At 41.4% G+C, this 26,098-nt stretch overlaps 2 protein-coding genes across 3 annotated transcripts; one reads left to right on the top strand and one right to left on the bottom strand.

Annotated features, from left to right (window-relative positions):
• Window positions 1–209: 209 nt before the first annotated feature.
• Window positions 210–761, top strand: LOC308304873 (NADH dehydrogenase [ubiquinone] iron-sulfur protein 6, mitochondrial-like; the record flags this gene model as incomplete). Its single annotated transcript, XM_080749501.1, has 1 exon — window positions 210–761. The coding sequence occupies one exon, from the start codon at window positions 210–212 to the stop codon at window positions 759–761; it is 552 nt and encodes a 183-aa protein (XP_080605627.1).
• A 1,403-nt stretch (window positions 762–2,164) lies between these two features.
• slc37a2 (solute carrier family 37 member 2) lies at window positions 2,165–25,422 on the bottom strand. 2 transcript variants are annotated; one of them, XM_080748435.1, is made up of 18 exons: window positions 24,823–25,422; window positions 21,971–22,052; window positions 21,020–21,110; window positions 19,238–19,316; window positions 17,800–17,935; window positions 14,145–14,221; window positions 11,726–11,892; window positions 10,867–10,904; window positions 10,508–10,666; window positions 9,331–9,421; window positions 9,140–9,202; window positions 8,678–8,763; window positions 7,956–8,004; window positions 6,406–6,479; window positions 5,219–5,297; window positions 4,182–4,279; window positions 3,189–3,264; window positions 2,165–2,439 (listed from the first exon to the last, which is right to left on the bottom strand). In XM_080748435.1, exons 1-17 carry the CDS (start codon window positions 24,879–24,881, stop codon window positions 3,196–3,198), a joined length of 1,497 nt encoding a protein of 498 aa, XP_080604561.1. In that variant the 5' UTR covers window positions 24,882–25,422; the 3' UTR covers window positions 2,165–2,439; window positions 3,189–3,195. The 2 variants fall into 2 exon arrangements, with proteins under 2 accessions (XP_080604561.1, XP_080604560.1); XM_080748434.1 differs by having other exon boundaries at window positions 3,200–3,264.
• Between the last annotated feature and the right edge of the window lie 676 nt (window positions 25,423–26,098).

Below are 26,098 nucleotides of genomic sequence, written 5' to 3'. Positions count from 1 at the left end.
ACATCTCCATATCTAGGCAATCATCTCAGGATCGCAGCTTCTCTTTCTGTCTGTGATGCTGGCCGTGTGACATAAGCCTTTAGCGTAAGCAGGTGGCCCTTTATGAACTTGTCTAAACCGCTGATTTAGATCTTTCTTCAAGTTCCCTTGTGGTGTTGAAGATACAGAACTGTGCTGAGGGCAGACAAATATTGTACAAAATGGTTACCATGGCCACTGGCAGGTTTCTGTCTTCCGTCAAGAATGCCAAGGTGCTTGTCGTTTCACCACTGAGAAGGATACCGGCCGCTCGTCTTTACAGCGGAGAGGTCTCCAGCAGCACCGGTGAACCCATCACTCACACCGGTCAGGTGTTCGACCAGAACGACCCCAGGAGAGCCCGGTTCGTGGGCAGGCAGAAGGAGGTGAATAAGAACTTTGCCATCGAGATGGTGGCAGAGGAGCCGGTGCTGTTCGTGGAGGCCGCGGTGGCGTGCTGCGACGGGGGAGGCGGAGCCCTGGGTCACCCCAGGGTCTACATCAACCTGGACAACCACGCCAAGGTGGGCACGTGTGGCTACTGCGGCCTGCGCTTCAAGCAGGGCAGTGCCGAGAGACGAGTCATAATGCCTCAGCAGCAGCACGGTCAGGCCGAGCGAACCGCCTACGGCATGCTGAAGGGCATGATGACTCAAACGCTGCAGAGACTGTTCAGTTCTATCAGAGAAGGCGTGTCTTTGTTTTCTAAGATATTTGTCAGGTTTAAGTCCCAAAAGAAATGAAAATAGGTCAGAAGAACTAATAACAAAATTATTAGGGTTAATTCTAACGCCCGGAAGATACAAAGAGGCAGAAAAGCCAGCACAAGAAAAACAAAAGAATTATCCAACTGAAGAACAAATTCACTAAAGGCTTGGTTCCAGAAAACACTAACAAAAGGCACAATAAATTTAAATAGACAGATAACCCCAGTGAAGGTACGTAATGCCACTAAAACCAAGACAGGTGTGGTAGTTAAATGGTGCATTTATATAAATGGTAAAAAGAAAATGTGCATTTATGTAGGGCGCTAAATAAATACACTGAAGGCAGAGGAAACCATGCAAGGAACCAACCTGCTCAATTAGGGGTTCAGTGTCTCGCTCAAGGACACTTCAACACTAACTGGGGGAGCACGGGATCGAACTGGTTCCCAAGCAGCCACTCCACCTCCTGAGCCACTGCAACCCCTGTTAACAAGGGGGCGCAGGTAAATACAATTCAAATAGCTGGAAGTGGCCACTAGGGAGCAACCAAAAGACCCATGAGACACTGCTTTCTGTTTATTAGTATGTCATTCTGGTAAATAAATGATTGCCACTTAAATACGACTTAAACCCTCTGCTTTTAGTGGCTGGGGTCAGCTCCACTCTTTTCCCGTATACGTTACCTTCTCCAAAAATAGGCGATTGACAAGCTCACAATAGAGCGCTTTTGTGTCTGTCCGTGAATATTTTGTCGCAGGTAAAAAAAGGCAACAACAAAAAACACATTGGGGTCTAATAACAGCATTTGGCCAGTCTGACGCCAGTCGTCTATGATGTATCTTTGACTTCATATTTGGATAAGGTTTCTCTTGTTAGACCTCTTGGCTCTGAAAGAGGCAAGCTATTCAGAGCCTAGCTAGTTATGGTAGGTAGAAAGGTAAACAGTTATGAGTTAAATCAGTGGTTCTCAAAGAAGATTTCAGGGATTCTCTAGGTTCCTTTATGGGGTCTAAATTGACCCTTACAAGTCTGTAACTCTGGCAGTATACAAATGGAACCAAATGAACCTGTCAGTGATCATTTGGTTCCATTTGTTAAGGGGAGACCTTGGAATTTGAAAGTTTGAGATGGCATGCATCATTACGTCATCTGTGCCCAAATTTGGAGAATTGGAGCCCCATGACATCCATTATTAGTGTGGTTGATATAGGCAACCAGACTATTCTTCTTGTCCACCTTCTTTCTGTAAACCTTTATTTCACCTAGAGTAAATCTTTTTTCAGATAACCTTTCTGTAACCCCAAAAGTCCATTGAGTTCAATGGACGTTTTTCTGTAACCTTTTCTGTAAAACCCATCACCTTTTTCTGATTGGACAAAATAATGTCCAATCAGACAGGACAGATCTGATGAAAGAGAGACACATTTGGTAAAACATACTACAGTATGTGTGCATTTTAATGATAAAAACCATTTTCAGATGTACACAAGAGTTAAGAGTCAAGTCAGTGTACATTGGGTGCATTGGTAAGTAATAAAAAAAGTATTTAAAACAAACAAAGAATAGAATAAAAACAAACAAGTACAGGAACATCATATTTCTCTGATATGTAGTAAGTACCACAGTCCAAATCCTTTTATCTGCTGGTGATGATGGGCTTATTGCTGTGGTGGGTCCTTCACCATGGAATACGTCATTTCAGATTTCTTTGAACCTGCAACACAAGATTCAATGACATTGACCATGAGCATCACAGCACAATACCAGCTCTGGGCCTTGTTATTAGAGTGTCCGCCCTGAGACTGGGAGGTCTGGGTTTGATCCCTGTTCTGGTGAAATCAAAGACTATAAAAATGGGACCCAATGGGACCTCCCTGCATGGCACTCAGCATCAAGGGTTGGATTGGAGGGGTAGGTACGTATACCTACGGTACTTATTACATGTTCAGGGCCTCACTCTACAGAAACAGGAGATAGGCTCCTCATGCCTTATTGGCCTCATGCCTTGGCTTACATATAACGGCACATTACTACAATAAATATTTCTCTATACAGTATGGGGTCATATAATGTTAAAAACCTGTCTAACCCAAAGAAGACCCAGAAATTGAGACGGTAACTCAGTCCCTGAAAAGGCTGTTTAGTAATGCTTATCTGCATGGCTGACTCCAAAATGTGTGTTAAAAAGTACATTTTATAATGACGGGCATCAACTGGAGCCTGTGACCTTTATTTCAATTCATAAGTACAGTAAACATAAATATTGTAATAAATTACTATGCTCGTGTCAATATAGCACTGATTGCATTAGTTCAACAGTTACATTTTAACTGTTTGTGGCTCTGGTTTGCAAGGTGACTTAATAAGTTATGATGAGCCAAAATGAATTAGATCAAACGTAACCTGAATTAAATATGACATTGTATGCACATGTTGGGGTTATAAATAATAATCAGTCCTCACCCTCTACTCACCCTGGTAGTCGAGAGGTGCGTCCACACCATCCCTGCACCTCTTTGTAAACCAGCCTGGATAAAAACTGAGGAGAAGAAACAACCTGTCAGACTTCAAGCACAATCAAAGCTCTCTCCTAAAGGCTTGGTTTACACTTAGTTCAGTGGTTTTCAACGTGTTCCATATCAGGGTCAATTATTTATTCAGCATTTGAGCCACGGAACACCATCCTCTCAGACCCAAAACAAAAAGAATAGTTTTTGTTATCGTTGGATAAGATTTTGTCCACAATTCCATGCTGTATTGGTGTGGTACCAATAGGAGAGATAACAGGCACACACGTTGATCAAAATAACAATTCTTCTACGTTATCTAATTGTGCAGACTTCTTGTAAATTAAGTTATACAGATGTTTAACAATAGTTTTACTCTTGAGAGTGTAAAATCATTTTAGAATCTTAAGGGTCAATTTGGTTACCAACTCTCCATCATTTAACTGGGGACCACCTGGAACACCCCCCAGGACCACTGGTGGTCCCCAGACCACTGGTTGAGGACCACTGACTTAGTTTAAGGGGTGCTATTTTCAATCGATCTGAAGTGATTTTGTAATAATAATCCAAAACTACAAAATAACTAGTAAGTTAGTAAAGTTGATTAAAAGAACAATAATTGCCTCTGAGATACAGTGGTGTAGAAGTAAAAGTATTGGGAATTGGAAATAATTCAATAAAGTGAAAGAAATAGGAATTACAGTACAGTACTTGAGTATCATGTACTCAGTTACTTTCCAGCACTGGTGTCTCATAGTGTGTTACTGACCAGACATGCTTCAGTGTGTCATAGTGTGTTACTGACCAGACATGCTTCAGTGTGTCATAGTGTGTTACTGACCAGACATGCTTCAGTGTGTCATAGTGTGTTACTGACCAGACATGCTTCAGTGTGTCATAGTGTGTTACTGACCAGACATGCTTCAGTGTGTCATAGTGTGTTACTGACCAGACATGCTAAGACGTCAGCAGAGATGAGCATGTAGAAGACGTTGGTCCAGCCGGTAGGAGAGATGACTCCTGCTAACAGAGGACCCAGTGCAGCTCCTAGGAGACACAGCACACATTATCATTAGTATAAATCCCACAAAGGCACATGATAGAAGATCATTGTAAAAAAGGTCTTCAACCAGAAATATAGCTTTCTTGAAATTCACACCCAATTCAAAGATCAGCCTCAGATATCTATGCAAAGTAAATTGGTGAAATAGCAAGGTTATATACATTATTTTACATTGAATCCAAAGGGAAACCAATAACAGACAACTTCTGATCATACTCGCAACTTCAGAAAAGGATTACCCTGAATTTGAGTTCGGAAAGCTACACGTCGGAAAGTCTGATCTATACAATGTTGGGTAAATACACCAGATTTAGCAAGAATGCTAGTTTCCATCTGTAGTCCCCATCCCCACCCCTAGTTGACAAAGACAAGTCCTCCTTCTGTCTATTTTTGGCCATGCTGTGTTCCTACAATTCTCATGTAGACACACAGGCATCAATCAGCCTATAATGTTCTATAGCCACCATTTACATCAGCCTGATTTCAGAGAACATTGGACCATATTATAATGCTAAAACATTTTTACTTTTTTTTAAGTTGTTTCTCTTTAACTATCATTGTACTGTTGAACTGACAATGAGCTTTACTTTCCTCTTCTCTTTTTTTAGTTCATTCTACTGTGCTCTGAAATGTATTTCAGCTCACTTTGTACTCGTGTAAAGGACGGATAATAACATTTCAACTGAACTGAATATTTATCCAAACAGTCCTACATTATCGTCTCTGTCGGGAGGAAACCTCAGATTTACAAGCTCAAAGCACATCAATTCGTGCCACATTTGGAGCTTGCAGATGCTTTTGTGTATGCTGAATAAACAAAAAAAAAGTTACAATGTGGAGATAGGAGGTTTCTGCCCGATAGCGACATCATAATTTCAACCTTTACCATCAGTGAGAGGCATTCCATACTTATTATTACGTACCTATTGATCCTGTTCCGTCTATGATGGCTGTTACCGTAGACAACGCTCTGGAGTTCCCTCTCAGACACTCATGTGTTCCCTGTGGAAAGGCAAGCATCTTAATAACAATAATAATAATGATGACACCGGAGTGTTTGGTACATTCATAGGCTAGATGTCAAATCAAGCATCACGATAGTTATGGCAGCCAGGTTCTTCTCCACGCTTAGTAAAGCACGGGGAGTCAAGAACTTGTGTAACAATGGATCCAATGCAGTTATTATTTTTGTCTCTAGCTTGTTAATATATACTTTTAATATATTCATATTTATGAAACCAACAGACAGAATTAACCACTTTTTAAAATGGCTTAAAATATAGCAACATTTGCTGATCTAGTGTACACACTGTCGCGATACGTTGTGAGGTTATAAATTGAAAAAAATGGCTACTTCTTCAAGAGACTTGGATAGCAGAGGATAGATAGATAGTTCACCACATGGAGACTTTGTATTTTAGTTTTTGTCGCATTCCTAAGCCAATAATTTGAGGAGGCTCTTTGTGTCCCCATAGCGAACAAAGCAGGCTCTTTGTGTCTCCATAGGGAACCACTGCTGGTCATCAAATTAATTCAAGTCTCCATGGGGTGAGTAATCGATCGGAAAATATTGAAATATCGGCGTCGGTAAATAATGAAAAGCGCCTGTTGCCGAAAATCGGCAGTTGAATGGGCGGTCGGTACAATGTCAAGTCAGGTCGCAAGTTTGTGGTTGAAAAAGAAGTTTGTCGGTGTCTGCTCTCAGGTGCATTCGGAAAACCTCAGAAATCTCCCGACTCCATTCGACTGCCAGTCCAGTAAAATCTGTAGTAGTCTGTTTGGTGCACAGCTACCTTTATATGTCAATGTAGGCTATTCAATTATGAGAAAATACAAGGTTAGAAGCTGAGGCTGAGTGACAGGCAGTACAGTATACCAGTCGTTCTCAAACTTTGAAATCCGAAAGTCTCCCCTTAACTTTGACAGTGTACAAATGGAACCAAATGGACCCGTTCCATTTGTACACTGTCAAAGTTACAGAGTTGTAAGGGTCAATTTAGACCCCCATAAAGGAGCCTAGAGTCCCTGAAATCCACTTTGAGAACCACTGCAGTCTACAGTCACACGGTGTGAGTCACATGAGAGAGGAATGTGGGCTTTCAGGCCTCACCAGGTCAGCAGACACGGCGGTGGTAATGAGGGCGTAGGGCCCGTTCACCAGGGCTCCACACAGCAGCAGCATTCCTACAGGACAGGGAGGAGAGAGAAAACACAACCTGTAAGGCTTTGTTATCCTTAAAGGAGAATTCTGTGCTGAATCGCCTTCACACTTTTTTTTTTTTTTTGCCAAAAAGCTGGTCCAGGTGCCGGGTTTTTGTTTTGTTTTTAAGATGCAATATTGTAAATTTTGTCAGACCGGCCACAGCTCAAAATGGGAGCGCTGGAGCTTATGCAAATCTGCGTATTCCATCGCTCTAAACGAAAGAAAATTGAGCTATGGTTGGGTCAGCCAAAAAGGACAATATTGCGTCTTAAGAATAACAACAAAAAAAGGTGAGAAAGTAAAGCGATTTGGCACGGAATTCTCCTTTAACAGGAACGTGTCAAAATTCTAAATACTAGTAAACTAATGTAGATAGACATAGAAGACATGCTGAATCGTATGAAATTCAAATGTTTGAAACCAGTCACGGCGACTGAGAACTAAAGTTCTTGACAGGCCTTAAAATTAACTGGGCCCTACTGGGCCGATTTTAGGCCACAAAACCTGAAAACCCTGAAGGTCACACATCCGACAAGCTTTGAACTGAGCAGAATGGACCTTCCGTTCCAGAGATAATGGCCAAAACATCTTTAAAACAGACACTTTCTTTCATTTTCTATTGAGTGCTGGCCATTGTCGCCCATGTTTCTTTAATAACACGGGCTAGGAAGGTTGAATGCGACAAACCAGATAGTATCCAACACATCCACTGCCATTTCTGTCAGCCTTACCGTTAAGCCGCTAGGGGCAGTTGAAATTAAATTTAGGTAATAACATTTATTTTTCTTATTTTCTTTCTTCACAGAACCAGAGGCTTGGCCCAGCCCGACTAATTAGCATAAACTTGTTGGCCCGGCCCTGTCCGAAAACGTCAGGTCGGTTAGGTTCGGGTCCGGGCAGAATTTGAGAACTGTACTGAGAACTTTAATCCAGTCAAAATGGGAATTTCGTAACGAGGTTCTACAAACTAACAAGTACCTCAAAAACACATTCTGTCCTGTCCCTTGAATGGAATTTCCTAATGAGATGCTACCAACTAACAAGTACCTCAAAGACACATGCTATCCTGTCCCTGAACGTCCGTTTGTTCAGAGTACAGACGCTTCCAGTGCTGAACCTTCACCTTGAGTTCAAAACATTTGTCATTATGAAATGACCGATTTGCTTTGAAGCCTCTGTCCAATGAACTATCGTCTCTGTCGGGTGGAAATGTCCAAAACTGTTACATTTCGGTATTCATATTCAAAAGCATCAAAAGTAACTACTTTTGATGCTTTTGTGTGATGCTGCAATATGATCGAGTAGGGCGTTAATTTACGGGGGGGGAGAAAAAATAACGCAAACAGTTAGAATATGGAGTTAGGAGGTTTCGGCCCGTCAGCAGAGATATGTTTTTCTGTGGTGACATGCCACCAGCGTGTCTGTGTGACAGCCACACAAATAAACGGATGTCTTACCGATAGTAGTGCCAATGCTGCTCTGCCCGATGGAATTGTAGAGGAAGAGCTGCAACGCAAACACAAAAACACATTGAACATGCATCACATCACGTGCTATGTTTGGCACAAAGATCACTTCTCAGCATCATGCTAAACCTCAGGGCAAACGCTGAGCCTCACTGAACCACTCCTCACACTCTGATGTCAAGCAACCTAGACCTCACTTCAACACTTTACCGTCAACTCCGAGAATTATGAATTATGAAATGCTGCTATTACGATAGGCACTTAAGACACCTTTCTACCTGTACAATGTAACCTGAGGCCAATTCTAAAAACGTCTTCAAAATCCTAACAGTTTTGTTGAAAACCTCATGTCGCTCTATCAATTCAAAAGAAGCTTTACTGGCATGAGAAAACATACGTTTACACTGCCAAAGCAAGTGTAAGAATATGATAAAAACAGTTGAAAATGGGGAAAGTATATACAGTTGGAGGAGGTACAGCATTGTGTAAACAGAGAGCTATGTCACATTGCGTCATTAAATACATGCTGTATATACAGGGTATAAAGCTTTCCAAAACAAATAGCAGCAATCTTTTGCAGTCGCTCTGGGACAAATAGCAAACGATAGTAAACGATTTAAATAGTATACAAAGGCGGACATCCCATCTGAAAATATTGTGTTCCAGGGACCCCCAGAACATATTAATAACATGGTGTTCTGCTGTATATTCACCATAGGAGCAGCCAGTGTCAGCATCACAGCACATGTTGTTGCTCTGCCCCCGGTGTGATCTGAAACCAGCCCAGCCACGATGCCTCCTGGAAACACACAAACACACGGGTGTGATCTGTGATGTGGTGCATTTTGACACCGCAAGTCCCCACGGAGTAATTGGTGACAAATATTTAACTACTTAAGCCCCCGTATACTTTGTCGTACGACGAATACACTTTGTTGATCTCAGCTTCAGGAGGACTTGAGTGTAAGGAAGGCAATGCACATGCATGAAAACAGGGGAATGCAATTGATAAATGGGGCCCACATTCCATAAAATAATCTGCGGTTCTCAAAGTGGGATCCAGGGACCTCTCGTAACTCTGACAGAAATTAAGCTTTAATCTTTCGCTGAGCACTTATTACAGATCCATAAGATGCTTTGCTTCTAAAACTCTAGCCCTCAAGACTAAAACTTACCCACAATTCCTCCTACGTCGAATAACGTCGACATGTCCCCGGCCGCCTTTGCATCGAAATGAGCTGAAACACAGACATTTCATTCTATTGATTTGGAGAAACAACAGAACAAAAAACAGAACATGATTATGTAACTACCATAAATGTTCTTTGTCTTGCGTATTTGAGGAGCAACTGGAAGAAGTACTGACCAACGTTGGAGATGTAAAGAGGAAGCCAGTACAGGAAGGTGTAGCTGACCAGCTTGGCAAACAGCAGACACAGAGAGAACTCCAGCACACCCTGGGACAAAGCAAGACCACATGATTAGGGCTGTCACGATTATGACATTTTACCTGACGATTAATTGTCACACAAATAATTGTGATTAACGATTTCATTGTTTTTGTCGCTGAACACCAGAGCATATGAATAAAATTACATTTCTGTTGCACAGGAGAGATACGATAAATAACCTAAATATACAAAGGAATATTTAATAACTTTATTCTTTATAGATTTATGGTGGAAATATTTTTCACATGTCTATTTCCACATGTCTGTCAATAAATAGGCTAGAACAGCGAACAAACCTACATCCACTGCTTTGAAAACCAATCATATCACTGTCTCAGTATGAAGGAACTCGGTGCAAATGCAGTTATTTATTTTAAAATCTCAGTATTGTTTCCAGACAGTTTTAGCCACTACATTGAATTTAATTGTTGACAATTGTTTGAAATGTTTTGCCAAAAATAAATGCCCCAAATGATTCCTTCTACCGTACATTACTAGCACATCCATTCCTACTTGAAATGTGAAAGGGGAAGTATGTTGTACAGATTACGGTCAATGCAAAATGCTGTTATTATTATTATTAGGTATACTACAAACATATCCAGATGTTCACTTGCAGGTGTTATGTCTCCCATGTATGCATGGATTAAAGCAAAATAAAATCTCACAACTGAAAGAGTTTGTACGGCCAAGTCATAATGGTGATTTGTGAAACAGAGTGAAAGGAGCGCCCCCCCCCCCCCCCACACACACACACACACACACACACACTAGCGCTGATTCCTAAGCAAAATTAAAATGATGATGTTTCAGTAATATTGTTCCATACTGCAAACCAGGTGAAGAAAATTAAATCAGAGACTGAGACTTTAAACCTTTGCTTTTATAAAATATATGAGACCATTAGGTTTTTATGCAAGATGCTTCTGAATCTGAACATATAGCTGGTTTGATCTTCAAATGCTATTTTTGAGACGCAACCGTCGCAACGTGCATCCATAGAAGGCATGCTGACTTCTATGGTGTCTGAGAACTTTAATCCTGTACTGTACTAGTATCCATAGTACATGTTAACATCATGTTCTTACTCACGGGTATGCTGAGGGCGCCGCAGAAGCTGATGGCCTCACTGTGGTCCTCCACCACCTCCACCGACTCGTTGGCGATGGGCGACGTACTGCTGAAGATCTCCTCGTTGATGGTGGAGTGCCGCAGCAGAGGTTCCCTCTCCGCTTTCTCCTGAGGAGCCTCCTGAAACACACAAAGTGTTAATTTATTAAAAATGACAATGTCTAGAGTCCCCGAGGGGATGTTTGTCATCACAAGTCTGTTTGAAAAACAACACATAAAACAACACATACTGTAACCATAAAACACAAAATAACATATCACCATATTCCCACTGAGAGGGATAAGAATGTGAGCATAAATGGTTCTGCGGTTTGACTTACATGGTGCTGAGGAGTGCTGCAGTTGACATCCTCAGGCTCTGTAGAGGAAGAAAACAGATAGACTCATCAGTACCGCAATTTGGAGGTTCTCTTTAAAACCCATTAAGACCTCAGGCCGATTCTACAAATGCCTTCTAAATCAGTAGTTCTAAACCTTAAGGTGCAAAGGACCCCCAAATTGATGGCCATGAACACCCCCACTCATGTTTTGTGCCATATGGGAATTGCAGTGTTTTATTGCTGCACAATATTCACATTATGTGGGGAACTGGAACAGTTCAATATATACATACTGTATATCTCTGCTGTCGGGCTGAAACCTCCTAACTCCAAAATGTTCATTTTCAGGAAAATGAGCTCAAGTGGAGTTAGAAGGTTTTGACCGAAGGGCTTTTTACTACTTTCCATTGGTTCAATATTATTTTAACCAACACACAGACGTAAAGGGTGTTCACTATCACATATTTATGAAAAAAAGAGAGGGCCAATCGGTTGGAGTTAGCTGGTTTGGCAGAAAGTGTGGAGGTTTAGGAGGTTTTTAGGAGGTTTTGTCCTAAGCACTTTTTACTACTTTCCATTGGTTCAATATTATTTTAACCAACACTGAGATGTTCAATAGCCCTGATTTATGCCAAAAAAATCTAAAAATAGAGGTTTTGGCCAGACAGTGACAATATATATATTTTTTAAATTGCCCAAGAAAAAATGTGTATGGAGTCTATGGACGTTTAGTAAAGTCCATTTCTGACTACCCAAACATGAGACCAGCATGAGGTTGGTGATCAGTTATCCAAAGCAGTAAAGTAGTAAACCAGACAGAATTGCATGAGCGGAAATGAAGTGGAAAAAAACTACTAACTTTCCACCAGGAAGAAGAAGCAGAGGACCCCTGTGGAGGCGATGATGAGTCCAGGGACGATGAAGGACATGCCCCAGGCCGAGGACACGAACACCCCCGCTATGAGGGAGCCCAGGATGTTCCCCACCGAGGTGTGAGAGTTCCAGATGCCCATGATTAAACCACGCCTGATCACACACACACACACACACAGGGGAAAAGAAGGTTTTGAAATCATGTCTAATTAAATTGTTTTCTCAGTATTTGCACCATTAAAGCAGAAATGTCTTCAGAAGTCATAAACTTGTAATGAGGCAGTCTGTGTAGGTAAGCCTATGTCTATGCCATATGTAGGCCTATGTACTGTATATTGCAGTCTTGCGTAGCCAGACGTTTATTCCACACTTTATGAATGCTATATAGAGTCTGGAACTACACCTCCCAAAATCCGAGAAAGGAAGCTGTCATCTGTTTGTCATTTCCGTTTAAACCACCATTTTTTTATTCCCATTTCTGCCAAGCAGCGAGCTATATATGCTTTGACGTACAGTGGTACAAATGTACGCGACAGCAAAGAGGAAGCGGAAGTTGGGGAACACGAAGCATGCACTAGCTTTGCGGAAGCTCGTTTTCAGAGCTTCCTTTGCTCCAGACTGTAATGACGGAAGCTTTTTTAGTCAACAGACTAGCCTGGGTGCCAGCCTGCTTTTCTACGTTACGAGGATTTGTTTTGTCACTTCGCTTCTCAGTCTGGCCAGCTTCCTATCTCCAAGGGAGGTGGGACGTAGAAAACGAATGGAAACCAACCGTGGCTTCTGATTGGTCTGTGGTGCGGGGCAGGACAAATACACCTGTGTGTATTGGCTGGCTGATGACGCAGCTATCCTAAAATACGAGTAATGCGAGTCAACTGAATGAAAGTAGCAAAGCAGGCTGGCGATCAACTGGGACTAGCCTATGTAAGTGTTAAATATGTCCACCAGAAGGTGCTGAAAACGTCAAAACAAACTTTGGAACGGAAATGCAATAGCAGGCACCCTAAAGAAATCAAAGGCCACTAATCACATGGCTTCACTGTGCACACAGGTTGCCTTGTCTCTGAGGGAAAACCAAGTTCGTCTCGTGATTTGTTTTCAATGAAACAACATGTGTCTGGGTCTGATCCACACAAAACAAAACTATAGGCCTACATCTGATCTGAAGTCTTGAGCCCCAAGGTTCTTTGACCACATGAACCATAGCGTCCCTATGCTGGGCATATCATAGCAGGTGAACATTCAGCAAAGACAGGCAGCGAACATTTGGCGAAAATAGCAGATGACACCTTGTGAGCTTGTAGATCTGCTACAACCATTTGGCCAATAGGAGAAGTATATACTGTAGGTTTTATGTGGTTAATGATCAATTCTTGATCCAGTCAATGAGTTGAGGTGTCCTCAATACAGTAACAGTACATGCTCTAAAGTCAGTAAGTTCACACAGCAACATTCAGTCTATAAAAGTGGTTGTGTATGTCTGTGTGTGCGTGCATGTCTGGAGATAATCTCTGACAAACTCTGTATGCACACTACCGGTGGGTCAAAAGAAGTCTCCACTAATTCTGTTCCAAACATGTTTTATACTTTTTGGAATACTGACAGATTTTCCTAAACAAAAGGCTGTCTGTCTTAACTAGCTGCAAACGACTCTATTTTTATTATCTGGAAGTTGCAACCCTTGACAGACCATACATACCTTGTTGGAGTTTGGAAGCGCTTGTGTTCAATAACGCAATCCTGCTACCTCCTGCATTATGTGCAATTTCAAAACACGTTATATGCAGGGCTGTTGAGTGATTTCCAACGAGCGCTTCCAAACTCCAACACATAGAAAAATAAACACCTGCACGGAATGTATTGACAGAAGGTAACTCATAACATGTCTATGGTGGCTTGTTATGAAACAAAAACAGCAGAAAGAAAGAGGATAATTGAAGCTTTCAGAACAGCTGCAAATGCAATGTTGGTGAGCTTAAAGTTGTTTAATACAATCAGCACTTTTCTGTTTGGATGTATGGGCTGTCAATGGTTGGTGTTGCAACTCTAGATATAAAAAATAGGATTTAGAGTTGCTTGCGGCTATGTCTTGCCCACATATCAGACACAAGCTGTAAGCTATATGGCACAATCTTCATAGACAAGATTTTTAACGTGCTGCAAAACCTTAATCACTGTGTGTGTGTGTGTGTGTGTGTGTGTGTGTGTGTGTGTGTGTGTGTGTGTGTGTGTGTGTGTGTGTGTGTGTGTGTGTGTGTGTGTGCGTGCGTGCGTGTGTGTGCGTGTGTGTGTGTGTGTGCGTGTGACGTGTGTGTCAGCTGAAAGAATAGGTAAGTGATACCGCACAGTAAGCAGAAAAACAGAGTCACGTTCCGATGTAACAGCACGGCGGCTTATTCACTCACTTCCCCTTTCCGAACCAGTTTCCAACACAGGCCACTACAGCGGGCCAGCCCGTCGTCTGCATCAGCCCATTCATAGCCTGGGAGAGAGATAGAGAGAGAGAGGAGGGGAGAGGGAGAGAGAGACAAGGAGAAGAAGCATGGGTCATGTGTGTAACAGCACAATATCAAATCTATCTTCCTTCCAGGAGTGCATTTATCTGTTGGTGTCACCACCACAATGTGTTAGTTAGGCTACTACCAGGGTTCATACCAGTTGTATAAAATCAAATTCAAGCGCGTTCACTGCTTTTTCCAGGTGTTTTCCTCTATCTCACAGTGTCTGCCGAGCACAATTGAATTTGAAAAGTAGCACACCCTTATTAGGAAGGATGTTGTTTTGTTTTATAAAATGATTTGGTTGAATAGGCATGGTATAATTCCGATATACAGTACCGTATATACCATGGCTATGAAGTTTAAATGTAGGTAAAGTAGGTGGATGAAATCCACAACACAATGTATGATGAACTTCAACCTCCGAGGAGGTTTCCACTCCTAGGCATTGTTAGTTTCATTCTCACGCCCAACCTTGAGGACCTGCCCAGGAAACCATTCCTCACAACAGTCAGCTCGTGTCTCGTGACTCATGCCATGTGATGTGGAGGCTAAGCTTCAGTGTCATTTGCATTTCTGATAATCATGGCGATTGTTAGAAATGCAAATAAAAGGCTTTAAAGTTCCACCAGGAAATGTTCCACCATGGTCACAGGTTTGGTTTTAATCCCTACTACAGCAATCGGTGTGACCAGTATTTACTAGATATGTGGGCTTTTGTACCTAATATTGCACAGTGTAGATACACAGGGAAACAGGGACCTGCTTTGGATTAAAAGCGTCTGCTAAATGCCTAAATTGTAAATTGTAAATTGAAGAGAGCTGGGGAGTGACACGCAGCAAAGGTTGCCGGGACCAGGATTCAAACCTGTGATGTGCTGTCAGGCTGCATTAGAGCCTATATGTGGTATGCGCCCAGACCGCTAGGTCAGTGGGTGTATACCCAGCTGAAATATTCTTGAGTGAGGAAACTGGACCAGTTCATCAGTTCAGAGACTTTATGATCACAGATGGGAAACTTGGCTTGTATTCAGGTCACACATGGTAATAACAACAATAAAGTGATAAAAGTGTTATATTCCATTGTGCAAATGGTCCTTTGCATAGGGTCATTGCATTTTGGGTCATGTTTCAGCACTTAAGACCGGTTTACTCTAAATCCACAGCCAGAGGCGAGAGTGTTATTGTGAAGGAGGTGATCTACCGGTATGCCATGTTTTAGTTTTAGTTGATCTTATTTTTGAGCGTTTGTTTCCATGACAGTTTGCCTATATTTATTTAACCCATTAAGACCTGAGGCCAATTCAACAAATGCCTTCTAAATCGTTAGTTCTCACACTTTCAAGATTTTTCAAAAATGTCCAAAAAATCAAACCTCGGTTCGAAGTGGAGCGGTGAATTTGAGCAGTTCCAAGTATATATATATATATATATATATATATATATATATATATATATATATAATTGAATATTGAATATACATATTTTGGGGACCTCTCTGCGGGTCTTGACCCACAGATTGACAACATTAACCTCCCGTGGCAGGGGGAAGAGAATAGAATAGTCCCTGACTTTTTTTTCACCAATTTATATATTGACATGTGTCAATTCTTGATTGCCCGTGGCTCGCTACGGTGGCTGCATGCTTCGTGAGCCTCCACTCTAGCGGCTATCACGGGTGTGTGTGTGTGTGTGTGTGTGTGGTAAAAGTCCGCGCATGCGCAGATGCCGCCGTGCTGACCAACACAATTTGGACACACAAAGCCACACAAAGGGAGCTGTGCTAGCACACCGCTCCAAAAATAGCAAATGTACAAGCTCGCAGCACGGCACAATGTGGCGCGTTGTCAGCTTGTACATCTGCTATATTTGAATAGCCAATGCAAAAATCTAAAATGACACAGATTCTTTCCCGGTTGAAGAAAGAGGCCGCACTGCTCGTGCCACGATGCAAAGGTTATTCGAACGAAACCAAGGTTTCTATCAGATACAGTTATACTTCAGGACCCTAACACAACAAGAATGATGGTTTGCCTATTGTTCACCTATTATAACAAGTTCAGCACCAGGGTTCATGCGGTTCATCTAACCTCTCTAGGTTTCCAGGAATATGCAGCCCTATGGATGTGAGCATTGTACTACTTCTTTATAGGATTGTCTGGCTTGTAAAGTTAGTGAACCGCCAGCTGAGACTAATCTACAGTTGTGCTCTGGATAAGATAAGAATCATCTAAACACCAACGGTAAACGTAAAATGTAACTGGAACACATGTTGTTGTCCTTGACCTGTATTCCAGGTCACACAGACACACACTAAATCACTTTCACTTTCACTTAAATAAAAAAAATAGCAAACAACTGCAGTTCTACAAGCTACTTTTGTGTCTCTTGCTTGGACTGCCATGCATGGGATGAGGGGAGTGTGGAAATCTGACATGGGAGAAGACCTCAAGAGGTGGCTGTTTCGTAGCTACAGTGGAGTCAGTACTGCCGTATGGGGCTGAGACATGGACCGTCACAGTGGAGTCAGTACTGCTGTATGGGGCTGAGACATGGACCCTCACAGTGGAGTCAGTACTGCTGTATTGAATAATTGTTGAATAATATGGTCTAAACTTCACATTACCAAAGAAGCTGCACGCATCATATTTTGCAATTACTTCTTGCTGTCACCATTGTTCAGATGCTCGGACAACCCGGCTTTTCCCTCAGAGCATTCAGTGTATGCTCAGAGTGCTCCAATCTATAATTAACTGAAATTGATATTGATGTGATCATGTCCTTTTAATTACCCTTTGGCTCCACCAGTCAGCTTGCCTTGATATCGCACAATGTACACAATGTCCTGGCATTCAATATCTTTGGATCTGTGATGTATACCATTCTCTCTCTCTAGCTTCTCTCAACTGACCTTTCGAATAATGCACAATAAAACACGTTCTTATAAACATTGAATGTGCCTCTTTGTTTTCTTACCAGTGTTGATTCACGCCAATACTAGGAAACTAAATAAGTAATAAATTACTTCTTAAAGCATCTTTTTTAGAAGGCTGCTTCGTTAATTTTTCACTATATGAAAAGTTCAGATGAACAGCAGCCGAAGGAATAAAGATTATTTGTAAAATTGCCTGCAAAATCATCTTTTGTACTTTTTTTCTCTAGTCATCAAAATCCTTTGACGACGCGAAAAGCACTTGGCTTGCTCTTCAAAAATGTATTTAAATGAAGACGGTAACAGTTTTTGCCTTGCGGTGGACAGTGGGGGGGGGACACATTTGTAAGTTAGTTTTATTGATTCTATTGATTTATTCACTGTTAGCTAGCGGAGGTGTCTGATACGTTTGCTTACCTCTGTGTATTATTGTGTACATTTTGTATGCTACAGTATGTTGATGAATTGAATACATTATAGGACTACAATAGAAAGTCACCAGGGTTTTTTTTTTTGTGTAATATCTTTTTAGCTTTTAATGTCTTATACTGTACCACATTTGTGACTAATAAAGTATTCAATGAATGAATCGATCAATCAATCAATCAATCAATCAATCAAAGTGTTTACCTGGACGAAGGCGTAGTACCAGATGGAGTGAATGTTGAGGTAGAAGCCCAGACCAAACAGACAGGTGAACAGGCCACTGAGCAGCATCCCAGCACTCAGGTAGTAACGCAGAGGCAGCCGCTCACCAAACATCCCACTGGGAACACACACAGAGATGTGGAAATCACTTCTCTGAAAAACGTAATTCCAAAAATGTAGAACATAAATAATATTGCTATATTATATATACTGTATATAGCATATTGTTTCTGTCGGGTGGAAACCTCATATATGTCCAAGACTGTTACTTTTGAGGATTCAAATTCAAAAGCAGCAAAAGTAGCAAAATGTTGCAGATCTACAAGCTCAAAATGCGGTGCGAAGCTTGTGAATCTGTATGATTCAAGTAGGGCGTTGATTTGCAAAAAAAAAAAGGAGAAGATAGGAGGTTTCTGCCCAACAGCGAAGATATCTAAAAATGACACGGATGCTTTCCCGGAATTGAAAGGTATGACAACATACAGGCTGTCCAGGTCTAAATCACTTAATCAATACGTAAACAACAGCTGGGGTTTCATCCTACACACGCCACCACCCTTTGAACTTCAGCCCATATCCCATGACAACAATGTGTCTCATTATCCAATTTCGCTTGGAAGATGTCCAAGTGACTCCAAAATGTATTTTGTGGGTGCGAGGACGGCTGGCGACCCGGAATGACCGTTGCAGTGAGAGCAGGTGGCGGTTGGGGGCGGGGCTAGGTGAGGGGGAAGAACTGGCCTTGCGGAGCTGTCGCTTCTGTTGGGCTGCAATGGATGCGACTATTCTCAGACTCTGCTAGTTGGAGCGGTGTTGGGCATCGGCCTCCTGGGTCTGGGGGATCCATGCAGCCCAAATGCTTTGAGAATGGCCTTTAGGGTGTCCACTTATGAACTCATGAACACTTGCCGTGGTGTAGTTCGCTATACAGCAGCCTTTTTGGTAGCCGTTCATCTGGCATGAGGCAGACATGGCCAGCTCATTTCAGCTGGGAGCGCTTGAGCATGGCATAGAAGAATAGATGCTCTCCATCTCAGCCCTGCGGAGGGCTATCACTTTTGCTTATAGTTGGGCTTATTACTTTTAGCTACGGGTAGACACTGTTAGATTGGTTAGGGTTAGGCTTCAGATTAGTTCAATTCATGTAGCCAGACAAACAGAGATCTTCACCTACAGATCTGGTGACATCTAAAATGAATGTAGCGACAGCGGAGAAAACCTCTGCTAACAGACCTACCGTCTATGAAGAGCCTCCCTAAAGTCTTTTTTCATTGATTCTGCAAAGCAGTTCTTTCTTTCATCTCCACTGACACTTGACTTGAGCTGATGTTTTTGAGCTGATGTTTTTGACAACTGCATCAATCATTCACATCCTAATGGACGCTTTAGCCCACATTTGGCCACACCTAACCGTACCCACCTGAAGAACATGCCGATGGCATACGCAATCAGAAAGGAGTTATCCACGGCTCCAAAAAGTGTCTTGTAGTTGTCCTGATCTGTAGGACAGAAACAAAACAAAAGAATTAATAGCAGTTCTCTTCTTCTGTTCATTCTGAGAGTTCAGAAATGTTGAACACACCTCAGTATTATTACCTATAATTATAATTAAATTAAATAAAACAGCGTTGTTTTTGCTCCAATATGCTATGTGTATTTATCACATTTATTTTGAAATAATCAACAAAAAGGTCACATCTGATTCAAATATCAGGTTAGTTGGTTTGTGGTGAGGCTGCAAACCCTGCCAGTGGTGGGGAAAGTACGGGATTCAAAATGTACTTGAATAAAAGTACAAAAGTATCGGTATCAAATTATACTTAAAGTACCGAAATAATTTTGAAAATAGCAGAGCTTGTAGATCAGCTATTTTCAAATAGCCTAGGTATGAATTAGGGCATAAGTGGTTAATACATGTTTTATTAAGATTATAATTTATATCTGCAAAGTAACTAGTAACTAAAGTGTTCAAAAAAATGTAGTGGAGTAAATGTACAATAGGTGGATTCGAGATGTAGTGGAGTAGAAGTAAAAGTACTGGACATTGGAAATACTCAAATACTTCACATTTTTAAGTAAATGTACTTGTTTACTTTACACCACTGCATCTGCATCTGCACTGTGCACAGTGCAGGAAGTAGAGGAAACCTAAGTGTGTGGGGGCGGGACGTCTGCTTTAGGTTCTACTCAGATCTTCCATTTCAGAGCTTCCCAAGAACAGACAGGGTACTTTATACAAGGTAGGGCCATCTACATCATTTTCTCTGTCTCAGCAATTCCAGCTGGCAGATTGGGATGCAAACTGCAGATGGAATGCATTTAGTCAGTGTGAGCTACTGTAGGTGTTCCAGCTTCTGCACGATTGTGACTTTTGTAAAATAACGAACTCCAGGAAAATGAAGACATAGCACATGTTGTTTTCCGCTTGTTTGGATGTGCAAACTATATTATAATTTCATGAGGAATCTAAAGAGCACAGACTATGTTTCTCTCCAAAGGGTTGTTATCAAGAGACTGTCAATCATTGACAGCCTGTCAGTGTCACGTCGACCAAGTAATGCGAGTATTACTGCTGAGCTGGAAATAATAGCTGCAACTAAATACCTAAATAAAGTTACACACACACACACACACACACACACACACACACACACACACACACACACACACACACACACACACACACACACACACACACACACACACACACACACACACACACACACACAAATAAGGGGATCGGAAAACAATGAGTGATATTTATTTATATATCTTCTCTTCTTATTTTATATTCCTGAACTGATTAACTGAGAAAGGCTGCAATCATTAAAAAATATTGTTTTGTTCATATGCTTGTCCACCCGGCTCTCATTGACTGAAATGCATTCCATGCAACTTCCAGTTCCAGCTTGCCTGCCATGTGTGTGAATGGTGCATGCTTGACTGACTTCACCTTCTGTTATAAAGTAGCTTTGAGTACAGACTGTTAGGTGGAAAGCATTAGAAAATTGTAGGAGCTAACAGATTGGAGTGGAGAGACTAGACAACATAGCCTTGTACATCCAGTAGTATAGGCTTACTTCTCGTTAGACACTTTCGGCATGGCAGTAGTACTTTTCCAGGCTCCTCGTGAGATAATAGATAAAACTGTAAGCGAGGTTAAGGCAAACATGGCTGTCACCAAACCAAGTGGCAGACTCACCAAAGGGTGCCCAGTCACACCAGGTATCATTGTCAGTCACATTCAAGTCAGCCGGCCTTATGACCGTGGAACAGTTCCTGTGAAGCTCACTCTGAAGAACAGAGACATGATAGAGACAAACAGAGGAATTGTCAAACACAGCTTCAAGTGAAACAACCCAACAAAACATCTCATATATTCATATTATACACAGTAAAATCCTCAGTGTTGAATATAACTAAATGTAACCAAGTGGACCCCGGAAGTCCATTTGTACACTCAGGAGTTCCAACTGGATAAATTAACACTTTGCTGTGAATGGTTATTAATATTGATTTATTTTTTGTTTTAAATAAGTAAAGAAAGCACTCCCACACAGAGGCGCTGGGTAACATAAATGCAACATACTAATTGATCACTAATTTCTCCTTCTTGATCATTAAATTGCAGCAACATCTCAGTTGTCACTTGTCAGATGGTCTTAATCAGGGTGTGAGTTCACATTCTGTCTGGTAAAATGTTGCTATATTGAGCTTCCACTTGCCTCTATTTGATTCTATTAAATATTTACATAATATGTTCTGTCATTTAGCAACAATTTGATCCCCAGAGAGATCTGGTATATTTACTTATACAAGTCTAACTATCAAACAATTGCCATAGGGTATGTTCCAGCTGACTTTGGCAGAGCGTGTCACGTTTGCAAAGAAAATTCCCCAGACTGAATCAATATAAACTGTTTCTTTGTTTAGTTTGTAATATATTCCATTATGTCACATACTGTGAACTATAAGGAACACATCAAACTCAGCTGATGCTGATTTCCACTATCAACTTGTTGAGCAAGAAACCCGTTCGTTCTCACGCACGTTATACTTCAAAAATCACTCTCTGTTGGTTATTTCGGACTGAGTCAATGCTGAAACACTGAAATTATACAAATATACTTTTTGAATCCATAATCCCGGTCACCTTGACGATGCTGATGGGTTTCCGAGACAGATGGTAAGCAGTGTAGAAGAGGAAGGTCAGGATCAGAGTGAAGCCTCGATACCTAAACACAAGAGATTACACTTTTATTACAAGCCTTCATGGCAGACTCCAGTTTGAACACTCTTTCTACTTGCACTGAATGTTTCTGGCGAACATGCAGTAAGCCAAGAGACAGGTTAACATATCGTATCGTCGCTGTTGAGCAGAAACCTCCTAACTCCATATTCTATCTTTGAAAATAACTCGTGAATTATGCCCTGCTTGATCATACTACGGCGTCACACAAAAGCATCAAAAGTAGCAGATCCAAAAGCTCCAAACATGGCACGATTTGAGCTGGTAGATCTGCCATTTTTTATGCTTTTGAATTTGAATCCTGAAAAGTAACAGTTTTGGACATGTGTGTTTTCCACCCGACAGAGACGATATCATATGATGTGTGTGTGCCATGTAATACTGTGTCTTATGAGAGGTTACTGGCCTTGGGCTCTTGTGCTTAACAACTTAAGCCCTATATTACTAAGCAAACTGCCTCGCCCCAGTCGTTAGGATGGTTTTATGTGCACAGTGGGGACCTGATGATCTGTCTTTGTGATGTGTTTGTTTTGTGTTATATTGTTAGGTGTTGTTTTTGTTTGAACAGACTTGTAAAGACAATTTTCCCTTCAGGGACAAATAAAGATTATTATTATACTAGGTAGACCGGACTGGAGTGCCTCAAGGATATATACTAGGCCCCATCCTTTTTACACAGTAAATATATTCGCGGGAAAATAGCAGCTCACAGCGTGTCTGTTTCGTTGTTAATATTTTTCCTTGAATGTTAGTCCCAGAATAAGGCAGCAGCTAAAGGGTTTCTTGTGGTTAAGAGGCTAAATGTGTATCTCAGACAGTTCCTCAAGTCCAATGTGACCTGGCTAGTGGCTACCATGGGTCACAAGATGCTCTCTGACAGGGAAGAAGTGGTCTAATAGCACAACATGCACGCTCACTGGGATCAAATGAATGGCTTTCGGCTGTTTGAGAGAAAACATAGGACTTCCCCGGCTTATGTTGGGGGCAAACATTCAGCGAAAATAGCAGATAGTGCGCGATGCAACGCATTGTAAGCTGTCGATCATCTATTTTCTGCAACTAGCTGAGCGTGTAACGCCCTGGGGACACCGGTCAACTAATTATATATGGTTTAAGTGGTTGTGTTGTAAACTTCCTGTGGGTATGCGGTCAGCTTAGGCCTGGCTCAGGGAAGAGGATGCACCTGCCATGCACCACTTGGAGGTGCGACAGGCCCAAGGCCTAGTAGGAATTTTGTAAATCACAATCTGGAAAGATAGGTAAAATAGGTGCTTTGAGATGTTTGGATTTTGTCAAGTCAAATCCTCAAGTGTTATCTCTTATTTCTGAGTGTGAACAACTTTAACTTTCCATGAATTTCCATAACACTCATGTCACCTAATAGACATAATAACATAGCAGCTCTGTGCTAGCATTCTTTACATATTCAACACAACACAACACATTGTTGGCTCCAGCAAAACATCAATGCATTCAATAATATACCTTCGGAATTAAGACCCTTTAAAGTTTTTGAGGTAAAATCACGAGTTGTAAACAATGTAATAAAGCTGTAATAACACATTTTCAGCCACAAGGTCTGTTCTATACTGTTCATAAGTGCAACACGTTTAATAAAGTGGGTTAGAATAATGTAATTACATTTGGTCCTATATTCGTTGTAGACACACTCACACACACACACACACACACACACACACACACACACACACACACACACACACACACACACACACACACACACACACACACACACACACACACACACACACGGTTATTAGTTTGAGCTGTAATAGGCCTACATATGACGCTCATTCAGGGATAATAAATAACGATAGCCTAACTAACCCCGTGCAGATATCTAGGCCAGCAACTTTCTTTTCTTTTTTAGATTAGTTATAAATATTGAATTTGTCTAAAATAAATCTTAATTCTCACTGTGCTGCTATGGATTTGCCTCCAGAGCAGGGTGTTCAATAAACATTAATCTGATCTTGATTCTTGCCCAACTATAACTCTATAAAATCTATTTTTTTCAGAGATTTTTTTTTTTTTTCTTTTTTCAGAATTAAAGAGTGCAAATTCTTTCCTTGGACACAAACCTCCAACCAAGTCACAAGTCCAGGCTGCACACAGTACAGTGATTGTCTGGTATTTTTGCAACCTTCAGACCACGGGGGGGAATTTGTTTTAAATCGATGTCTGTTCATGCCATGAAGGCATGGTGAACTGAAAAACACATGCTATTTGAGAGACACGCGGATCAATTTGCACAAAACTAGCCTGATCTGTGTCAAAAGAAGAAGCTGCAAACAGGATATTGTCCTTTAATTGACCCGAGTTGAAAGTTTATAAATCATTTACAGTTGATGTGATAAGAAGAGAGATAGGCAAGCCTGAACTGTACGTGTATGTTACCGCGTTACACTCACATCGGTGACCCATCGAGCACTGCGACTCCGGGCGTTGTTTACAATTAGTTAAAGGCGTCTTTTATTGACTTGACGGGAAATGTGGAGTTGGTTTCGAATCAAAATACTGACTTTATCTAAGGATGCAACATTCTGTTACAACGACAAGTGAGTGTCTTCTCTCCCGACCTGCGAAATCTGTCCAACGCGCCCAGTGCGAGCCGCTCCTGTGGTCGCGGGATTCGATAGGTAGCCGATGGTGGTGTAACGCACCACAAACTGCTATTTTGGTGTTTTTTCAAAGAAAAGTGTTGTTGTTGGTGAACAATAGAAGCCCAAACTTACCGACTTTCTCTGGAGAAAGAGGTCATAAGCCGTATGCCTGGAGCCAGAGGAGCCTTCATGGTTTGTTGTGTGTATGTCCTTCTTAATGTTATTAAAAAAAACACTTTAAAGTCTTGTTTTGGTCATTATTAACAACCAGATGGTAATAACACAGTGGTACAACTATAAAAGGCACTTCAACCACTGGTTATACTATGGTCATAGGGTGCTTATTACTAAGCCCTTGCCTAAAATCATTTTTTCAAATAGATGGCTGCTGAGGAGAAGCGTTTACTTCTTTCCCACCCCCGTAATAATAAAACAACAAAATAAAGATAATTCCACAAATCTGTGTCAGAGTCCAATAACTTCCTGATGCGCTGGGCTGAGGCTGCAGACTGTAAACAGTAGTGGATTCCAGTGGAGAGCCATGCTTCCCCTCTTTTTAAAGCCGGTTCTCCAACGTTAAAATCCACGCGATCCAAAAACTATAAATACACCGAACGCTGCTGCATCTTCACGTGGATATTAGTGTCCCGTGTATAAATGTGGATTCCACGTAAAGACGGTGTTATTATTCCAGGAGGTTTTCCACGTCCGGCCACACGGCTACAGCAGCGCTCTGACTCTGACTGTCTGATCCATCCAGGCACAACGCCATGTGATTTTCCTATGTGACGTCACAAGCCTCCCCTACAGTTCATATAGTAGTAGTGACTATATAGTGACTAGACCACCACTAGTAGTAGTAAAATGTGAAATTTGAAGGTTTCCCCTTAACTTTGACAGTGTACACATGGAACCAAATGTTCCTGTGGAATGTTCCTAGATCTCCTACTAAAAGGAGATCTAGGATCTCCTTTTAGTAGACCTTGTACCAGTGAACTGTACCGTCATGAAACTGTACCTTTTTCTATGCAAACTTCTAATAAAGTCTTCAATCAAGCAATCAATCAATCACCCAACGGGTCCATTTGTACACTGTTAAAAGTAAAGACTTACAGACTAGTAAGACCCCCCATAAAAGAACCTAGAGTCCCTGAAATCTATTTTGAGAACCACTGTACCATTACTACTAAATAATAACAACAATCATAATAATATACTAAATTTGTAGCCTATATACTTAATCTTCTTAATTTTAGCATTGTAAATTCACATTACTGTATATGCCAGCAGACCCCACACACACACACACACACACACACACACACACACACACACACACACACACACACACACACACACACACACACACACACACACACACACACACACACACACACACACACACACA

This window comes from Nannobrachium achirus (genome assembly GCF_963921795.1).
Source record: "Nannobrachium achirus genome assembly, chromosome: 19".
Taxonomy (NCBI): domain Eukaryota; kingdom Metazoa; phylum Chordata; class Actinopteri; order Myctophiformes; family Myctophidae; genus Nannobrachium; species Nannobrachium achirus.
The sequence above is the reverse complement of the archived record's forward strand: the minus strand, read 5'-3'. Positions and strand labels throughout refer to the sequence as shown.